This window comes from Sus scrofa, chromosome X (assembly GCF_000003025.6).
Source record: "Sus scrofa isolate TJ Tabasco breed Duroc chromosome X, Sscrofa11.1, whole genome shotgun sequence".
NCBI classification, from domain to species: Eukaryota; Metazoa; Chordata; class Mammalia; order Artiodactyla; family Suidae; genus Sus; species Sus scrofa.
Genome location: NC_010461.5, coordinates 44,537,004 through 44,546,085, shown reverse-complemented (window position 1 = coordinate 44,546,085; position 9,082 = coordinate 44,537,004). Strand labels below are relative to the sequence as shown.

At 49.2% G+C, this 9,082-nt stretch overlaps 1 protein-coding gene across 6 annotated transcripts in view; it reads left to right on the top strand.

Moving 5' to 3' along the window:
* The window catches only part of SHROOM4 (shroom family member 4), a 242,014-nt gene continuing 235,048 nt past the window's right edge, over positions 2,117–9,082 (top strand). For 3 of the 6 annotated variants that reach the window (XR_002340849.1, XR_002340847.1, XM_021080598.1), the window contains exon 1: positions 2,147–2,949. Coding sequence is in view for 3 of the 6 variants with exons in the window: in XM_021080598.1 (XP_020936257.1) it covers positions 2,833–2,949 (117 nt within the window). In the remaining 3 variants the exon portion in view is untranslated. Of the gene's footprint in view, positions 2,950–9,082 lie in introns of all 6 variants that reach the window. The other 3 variants (XM_021080602.1, XR_002340848.1, XM_021080599.1) reach the window with 3 other exon arrangements.

Genomic DNA, 9,082 nt, shown 5'->3' with positions numbered 1-9,082 from the left:
TACTTTAGAGTGAATTCATTATCTGTCCATTGGCCACACACACCCCTGGCTCCTCCTTTGCTTTATTTTCACATAGTCCATCTCCACCATCAAGGCTTTGTTCACGATATACTATATTTAGCCGCTTGCCAGGAAGTAGTCACAGAATTTGCAAACTGTAGAGGAACTCAAGAAATCAAGTAGCTCAATCTTTTCAATTTACAGAGAGGGGCAGTAATCTGCTTCATATCACACAGCAATTTAATAGCAGAACCAGCTTAAAGTCCAGGCATCTCACATTCTACCCAATACCCTTTCCACTATGTAATCATGCTCCCACTAAATGTACTTCCAAGGAAGAATGAGATCCCTGCCACCAGCCGTGATTTTTTATTCGTGAAGAATTAAGATTATCTAGCCAGCTGATATTCAAAATGGCTACTTACGTGCCATGTGCACCTAGGATAGGTAATTTATGTTCTTTTCCTGTAAGGATGAAAAGGATAAACTCAAGAGCAACAGGACATCAATGCAGAGTAAGTCTTGGAATGAAAATAGATTGGTTAAATGCTAACTCAGTGCGTGCTTTCATAATATGGTTGTGAGGATTCTGATTTTTTCCTTACCAAAGTGTTTTCATATGTATTATTTCATTTTAGTCTTTAGGCCTGGGAGGGAGGTATGTCAGGGCTTATTAGCTGAAGTTTACAGATGAAAAGAGAGAGAGAGAGACTGAAAACAGTTAGTTCAGTGATTTGCCCAAGGTCACCCGTCTAGCTAGTGACAAGGCCAGGGCTCACATGTATGTATCCTGCTTCCCAATCTCTTTCCTCTAGTCTAGACACATAATTCTAGTAGACCTTGAGTGATTTCACTACATTTCCTGTGAACTGAACTTTATAGATTTCAATACGCTGAAACTGAAACACATTAAGTTCTACCAAGTGACAATCATGTAGATATGAGTCTGATCCCAAAAAGAAAAAGAAAAAAAAAAAAGGAGCAAAAGCTCAGTTTCAGTGTGGGACAGAGCAAATGACAGTCCTGTCATAGGCTGACATGCAATCAAGAATCAACAAACTGAGCTCCTATTTTCTGCTTTTTGATAGGAGAAATGCAAACCAAAAAAAAAAAAAAAATGACCATGATCAAAATGATTTTTGCAGATCCAAACGTCTAAAAGATTGAAAGGGGTTCCCCATATGAATCAGCTCTAGGGACTTCACGAAAGCAGGCTCAAAACACCCAAACTGCAGTTTTATTCAAAAGTGAGGTCAGCCTCATATCATGCAAGACAGTCCAGGAGACTGAGAAGAAAGGACTGGAGGAGGGAGGGAAGCCTGTGAGAGAAGTTTCAGTGGCCTGCTGGGGCGCACGCAGGCTGAAGTGTGTTGAAGAGGCTGTGACAGGTGAGCAAATGGAAGGAAAGAGTCACAACCTTGTCTGCACAAAGCTGACTGTGAAAGTAAGGGTGCCATGGTGTGTATTCCCTGGCGATGAGGAAGAAAGTCCGTAAGAAAAGGCAAGAGATCCAACAGGTAAAAGAGAGTGGGACCGTCTGATGGAGTCACAACTGAGTTGTCAAAACGTTCTCTGCTGGTGTGAAGCTCTTTAAAAACGCGCTGTGTGCACGTGGCTCTAGAGACAACACCTTAGAGAGGGGTGGTAACCCGCCCAGGTCAAGACTGAGAAATCAGCCCGAGATTTAGAAACACATTCACTTTCGGAGCTTATTACTGTGGGTATTCGTTTGCTGTGTTCTAAAAGCCCAGCTCAGACACTACAGCCTCAAGCATGAACAGATGAGCAGAGATGTTCCGGCCCCTGTCTAAAAGCTGATTCTTCCAAAAGGCACAACATGGTTAAACTGGCCAGCTTATCAATGGATGCTCTTTCCTGTAGGTTTGTTTAGAAGTGAAAACAATACTGCTAGTCATGAAGTTTGCTGATTCCTGGCTTGGTCATCTCAGTGGGGCAAGTGCAAGGCCGTGCCAGGAACTCCAGATGACTGGAACATACACAAGCACAGTGCTACCCATAGACGCCAGCGCTGAGCCAGGGTGCGGCTGCGCCTGGGCAGGGGGCATCCTCAAAGTGCTTCTTTATTTAAACTATGCTCCGGGGCAATGTTTCATAATGACCCCACACACCTAGCTCGTACACACAGAGCAGCCTACACACACAGCCCCACTGTGTTCGCTGGCCTGCTTGCTTGACTTTCCATCCCTCTAGGCAAGGTCCACAAATTAGCAGCTTTGTAACCCTCCCAGGACCGGGTTTCAGGACCTTCAGAAGAAAAAGGGCAGTCAGAGAAACATGAACGCGCTAATCGGGAAACCAGCATTTCAACCCACTCAGCCACGCGGGCCATCCGCACTAACGACTTTCACCTCCCCTCGCCTCGGCTGGCTGGAGGGGCGGGGATCCCGGCAGTCAGGAGGAGGACCAAAGAGGGGGGCCTGCTTGAATGAAACAATGTAACAATTGATGTGAAGCCTCGCCTAGCTCCCACTCCCCAGCGATCCTATAGGCGAGGTCCCAGTGACTGCCCCTCCCCATTGCTCCGTTTTCTTGTCCATTACGCGCTAACCCTCCGCCTCTCCTTCTTTCTTTTCTTTTCTTTTTTTTTTTCTCCTTCTCCTTTTCCCCCGCTCTCTCCCCCTCTCTCCAGCTCCGTGTCATTTCCTCCTTGCGCTCGCTCGCTGCCCGAGCGTCTCCAGCCAGGAGAGTAGGCGGAGCAGGGCGGTGCGGGGTGGCGTAGAGCTGGAGGGCGATGGTGGCGGAGCCGCTGGGGGCGGAGGCAACGTAGCCCCCGCGGAAAAGGAGCCCCGCGGCGCCTGAGCCGAGCGGAGGATGGAGAACCGGCCTGGGTCCTTCCAGTACGTCCCTGTGCAGCTGCAAGGGGGGGCGCCCTGGGGCTTCACCCTTAAAGGGGGTCTGGAACACTGCGAACCGCTCACAGTGTCTAAGGTAAGACCTGGCGGCTCTGTCCCAGCGGTGCCCAACTTTGAATGGACGAGCGGGTGCGCAGGCTGCTCCGGGACCCGGCCCTTGGAGCAACTTTGAAACTTGGCCCAAGCTCGGGATGAAAGCCCCCGCCGTGGAGCTGTAGCTGCCTCGGGGGGTCTGGCTGGCCGCCCCCGACGCAGACACCCCTTCAAGGTGGCGGGAGCGCGGGATGAGAGCGCGGCCCGCCCCAGGCTAGAGCCCTGCGCGCAGACACACTCGGGAGGGCTCTGGGGCCGCTTTTGCTCCCCCACGTCGGGTCGGCTGCTCCCCGCCGTTGGAGCTGGAGGAAGTAGTGGCTGTTGGGGATTCCTCCTTGAAAGTTCTCGCGCCTCTGCGGGACAGGCGAGGCGGCTTGGCAGCTTTCTTCGCGGCGTCGGCCCCTCTGTCGACCGGCGGGCCGTCCCGCCCGGGCAGGTTGCAGGGCGAGGGTCCGCTGTGGGAACGGAGATGAGGCATCGGTGGCATTCGTCAGCCTCACTTCCCACGGGCCGGACGCGCGCACATCCATTCAGCCAGCGGGGCGTTGCTGCCGCCGCTTGGGCTCGGCCTTTCCCTCCCGCCAGAGTCCTGCCCCAGCGCCGGCGAGATTTCCTGCACGTTGGGGAGCGTGGAGGAAACTTTTGCGCCATGGAGCGCAGCTGTGCTGGAGCTGCCGCCGCTGCTGCCGCCGCCGCCGCCGCCGCCAGGGTTTGTTTGTTTTAGGAGGCTGTGGTCTGCTGGAAGCCAAGTTGCAGCTGAGAACAGGGGAGAGCAGCTCTCCCGGCGCTCCAGAACCCCACCTCCCGTCCCAGCCAGCCTTCCCCCGGTAGGGGTGAGGGTAGGGGGTGGGGGGCCGCCGGGACTGTAATTGGGAAGAGAGGTTTGCAGGACGACTCACCTTGAGGCGCCAGATGGCCAAGGGAGCGAACTTCACGAACTTTATCCCGTTTTTTTTGTTATTGTTGTTGTTATTGTTTTGTTTCTCTGAAATGCACAAATCTGAAGAGCCCTTTCCCTTCTAACCTGCTCAAATTGCAGTTGAGGTGGAAGATGTAGGTTTGGGCCGGAGATAGAAAGATGTGGTTTTTCAGCGGGGAACAAATGTCACTGTATTGTTTTGGTTTCTTAAGGTAGGTCACGTCTCAGCAGGGGGCGGCGAATGCTTCCCCCGCCGCCCCGTCCAGTCCCGTCCCGTCCCTTCCAGTCCCGCCACAACATCAGGGCTGTAACCTGTGTGGCTTTCGCCTGGCATTGCAGCTCTGCTGGTTAATTTGCAGTGTTGGGGGTCCTTCAGGCCTTGGGGCCCACACTTTTAGTGAGGCTGAGGTGTAGCCATTGGGTGTACCAATCAGCTTGAGCCATCAGAGGTATGCTGCTGTGAAACTTTGAGGGGCTGTCACGGAAACCCGGAGTCTCTAGCGTCCCCAAACACTAATAACCACCCCAGATCTTCAGGCGGCACCCCCTTTCTCCACACTAGTCGTGTATTTCTAACCAGCCTGAGATGCCTTTGTCACCCATGTCACACCACCCCACCCCCAGGCACTCTCCCTTCCTTTCAGTATTCTCTGGAGGGAATAATAACCTTTAAAACACACACACACACACACACACACACACACACACACACACACACACACTCAAACAGCCCCGTTGAGGAGGGGACTCCTGGCCTTCAGGAATTTCTTCTAATCAAACTCCTCCTCTCCCCCCTGTTTCCACCAAGGTCAAATCCGTCTATGCAGCCCTCCACGGTCTGGCAGTTCCTCCCTTTCTTTTTTCTCCTGACACCACCCACAGATTTTCCAGTCTGCCCAGATGACCTGGCTTGAAGAGGTCATTTTTTGCACCGCTGCCCAGGGCCAACCCATCCTGAGAGGTGCCCCAGAGAGTGGTTGCTGCTGTGGTCCGTGATTGTTTCGTGAGCCAGTGCGAGCATGGTAGGGGGTGTTACTAAGTACGGGGCAGCCAACAATTTGTGGTCTGGCTATGGGATTCTTTGAGGGTAGATGAGGGTTTCCTTGGCTAAGCTGTTGAGGAAGTGACTCCTGTGTTGAGAAGTAGGGTGCCTTTTAATGATTCCCTTTCCGCTGAATGTACAGTTGACCCCTATTATACACGAAGGCTCGTTATTACACGCATTTGGATACACGGGGGGGGGGGGGGGAGATAAAATCATTTCTCCCGTTTCTCTCAAATAGCTTGATTCCTCACAGTAAAAGCCAGCTAGATATAACCTGGTTAGCCCTAATGTTATATTAAGGGTCCGTGGCACGTTTTAAAGTGCAATGGTTGCCTGTATTTTTTTCTTGCCAAGACAGGCTGTTGCAGAGTTCATTAATCCCCTTTTAATTTTTCTATCTCAGTTTTGTTTCCCCTCATGCTTCAGAACAACACAGCTTTCTTCTGGAAGATAGCCTCAGTCTGCCCACATTGGTGGGGATGGGATCGAAGGGTGTAGAAAGAGAATTGTATTGGTCGATGAAAACGTGGGTTCTGAACCTTGCTCTGCCACTTACAAGTCCTGGGATCCTGGGTACATCACTTGCCCTCCCTGGGTTCGGGTGTCCCCATATCTACTATGAGGTTCAGGTCTTTAAATAAGACGATGGCAGTCTCATAGCCAATCCTTTATGCTGGCTCTGGCCCTTTTCTCCCTTAGAAGGGTTTCAGACTGAGGAAGACGACACTTTGTTCTATTTGCACACAACGCTATTGTGTATAGTGTGTCTCCACATCCCTTTTTCCATTAGCCTCTTACAGCCACCGTGTGAGGCAGTCAGGGAAGGTTGTAGAGAAACTGATGCATCGAGTGGTTTCAACATATGCAGGTCTGTCATATGGTAAGTCAGGTGCTAGGCCCCGAGTCTGTCATATTGTCTATTTGGAGAGTTTCTTTTTAAAAGTTATTATTTTTTTCATGGAAGTATAGTCGATTTACAATTTTGTATTTCAGGTGTACAGCATAGTGATTCATTTTGTCTTTCAAATTATATTCCATTACAGATTATTACAAGATATTGGCTATAATTCCCTGTGCTATACAGTAAATCTTTGTTGCCTTTCTACTTCATGTATAGTAGTTTGTAACTGTTAATCTCATACTCCTAATTTGTTCCTCCTCTCTTCCTCTCCCCTTTAGTAACCATGGCTTTGTTTTCTATTTCTGCTTTTGTTTTGTACATAGATTCACTTGTATTCTTTTTAAGATTCCATATATAAGTGATATCATATAGTATAGGTATTTCTCCTACTTATTTCACTAGGCATAATATTCTCTAAGTCCATCCACGTTGCCGCAGATTGCACTACTTTATTCTTTTTTGGTGGCTGAGTAATATTCCATTGGGTGCATATGTGTGTGTGTGTGTGTCTGTGTGTATCACAGCTTCTTTTTCTGTTCATATGTTGATGAACCCTTAGATTGTTTCCATATACTTGGCTGTTGTAAAAAGTGCTGCTATGAACATTAGAGAGCATGTATCTTTTTGAATTAGAGTTTTTGTTTTTTTGTGGATATATACTCAGGAGTTGAATTGCTAGATAATATGGTAGTTCTATTTTTAGTCTTTTTGGGAACCTCCATACTGATTTCCATGGTGGCTGCACCAATTGAGATGCCCACGAACCATGTAAGAGGGTTCCCTTTCCTCTTCATCCTCTACTTGGGGAGTTTTTTTTGTTTTTTTGTTTTTTTTTTGGTTCTTCTGGTATTACTGAAGCTAGAGAAGGGACATGGGGCAGTGCCGTTGAGGGATGTATTGGGTCTTGGCCGCCTTCTACCTCAGTGACCCTTTGCATGCCAGCTTGGTTTTCCACAGATGAGGGGGATTGCGTTGCAGATGCTCCCTGGTGGAGTCTGGACTCAGGGAGTAGGAGCAGATTGATTTGGTGGCTCCAAATTACTTGTGATGATCTCAGGTCAGGCAGAGACAGAGGTAAGGTGGGAAATATTGGAGAACCTCCTTTGGTGTCATGGAGAAAAGAAAAAAAAAACCAAAAGCGATTTGGGTCTGGTGTGGTGCACATGCTTGGAGATAGCTCTTGGAGACACCTTGGGAGTGGAGGAATTTGAGAAAATATGATTAGAGGGAAAAGAGTGCATGGCGTGTGGAAGCATAGCCCATATTTGTTATGGGGGAACCTTTGGATCACAAAATGAACGGGTTGTGGCAATCATCAATTCCTATAGACTCCTGTGATTTCCCTGAAGGCGGGGAATTCAGCTGCCAAAGCTGTGGCATCTGGTGGTGTCTTCTTCTAACAACTAAGTGGCAAAGAAAGAAGAAATGTTAAAAAAAATAACAACAAGAGTTCCCATTGTGGCTCAGCAGTGAGGAACCCGACTAGTAACCATGAGGATGCAGGTTTGATTCTCATCCTCACGCAGTAGCTTAAGGATCCCGTTTTGCCATGAGCTGTGGCATAGGTTGCAGACATGACTCAGACCCTGCATGGTTGTGGCTGTGGTGTAGGCTGGCAGCTACAGCTCCGATTGGACCCCTGGCCTGGGAGCTTCCATATGCCATGGGTGCGGCCCTAAAAAGCAAAAAAAAAAAAAAAAAATTACTCCTACTATTGATGATTCTTAGTGTTAAGGGACAGTTTATGATTTCCCCATACACTGTGAGGTCCCTAAAGAAACATGACCCCCAAGAGAATCCAGCTCATGATCTCGGTATTATTAATTCCTTTGGTTAGCATCTTATCCTAACTACCTCATTGACCCCAGGGGGCCTGTCTGGATGAAATGGAGAGTCTCTTTTAATCACATTTGCCTATTTGCTACCTCAGACTCCCCCTCGACAGTGTAGACAGTCATCCATGAAGGTGGCTCCCTGGACTGGAAAAGATCCTCTTTGGGGGATGGGTGACCTTTCCAAGGTTCTGGCACCAATGATTATGCATCAAATAGGGACTTTCAGAGGTCTCAGAGATTCAAATTTATCCCTCTGTGGTGTGTGTGTGAGAGAGAGGGAGAGGGAGAGGGAGAGAGAGGGGCTAAGCTGTAGTATAAGGTCCTTATGCTCATTCTGAGTCCTTGGAAATGTGCCCTGAGGTTGGCTGAGGGTGGAGAAAAGCAAGGGTGGAGATCAATTGTGGGGATGCAGGAAAGGGAGAAGGAGGAAAATTGGGCAGGATGACAAGACATGGCAGAAACAGTCTCAGTCTACATATTTGCTCTTGTCCTGGCCCATGTTGGGTGGCAGTCTGTACCTGGCACAGTGAAGGAAGTGGATGCTAGCTACCTCCCTGGAACAAAGTAGTGTGGGGCAGGGCAGTAGCCTGGCAGAGAAAGAAGCTTCAACTCCTCCACTTAGTGTGCACTGATGTTCCTATATTGTTTTACCCTCTTTGGACCCAAGGCCAAATGAGGGTAGCCATACCCACTTCATCTTTTTTAGTACAGGTGGTGTGAGAATGAACTGGGCAAACTCTAACCCTGTTTGCCATCCTTAGCCTAGGACTAAGGAACATGGCAGGAATATGGTAGGTATGCTCTTTAAGTTGTTTTTAGCCACCTACCCCACCCGCATCCCCACAGTGACTTTATTTCTAGAAGAAGCACACAAAGAGGCAGCTGAGATTTCACGAAGAGGTGAGTCAAGTCCAGTCGAGGCCGTTTTTGTGGCTGGCAGTAGCTTTGACTGTGACCTTGAGTTCTTGTTGGATGCAGAGGTAGTGTTATATGAGAGACGATGGTTCTGTGAAACCTTCTTAGTTATGTTACAGGCCAGGCCCATCCCCAGACCACGGCTTGGCATTCACAAAGGGACCTTCACGGGGTGTGCTTCTTGGGAGCTCGGTCCAGGCCGATTACTTAGATGAATCCCCTTGTCATCTCTGCTTCTAGAATTAGCAAAGAGGTCTACCGCCTCAGCTCCTCAACTGCTATTCTCTCTCAGAAACTAGAAGGCCCTGGGGGGACCTGGAGTAGGAATCCATCCAGAGAGATAGAAGGAAGCTTGGAGGGAGGTAGTAAAGCAAGAATGGCAGGTGGGATGTCTCGTAACCCTTGGCTGGGCTCTGGGTACACAGTACTTTGGGGCCTGCTGGGCTGTCATAATACACCTGGTAACCTGTTGAGAGCCCCATGTGTGCTCCCCGACGTGAA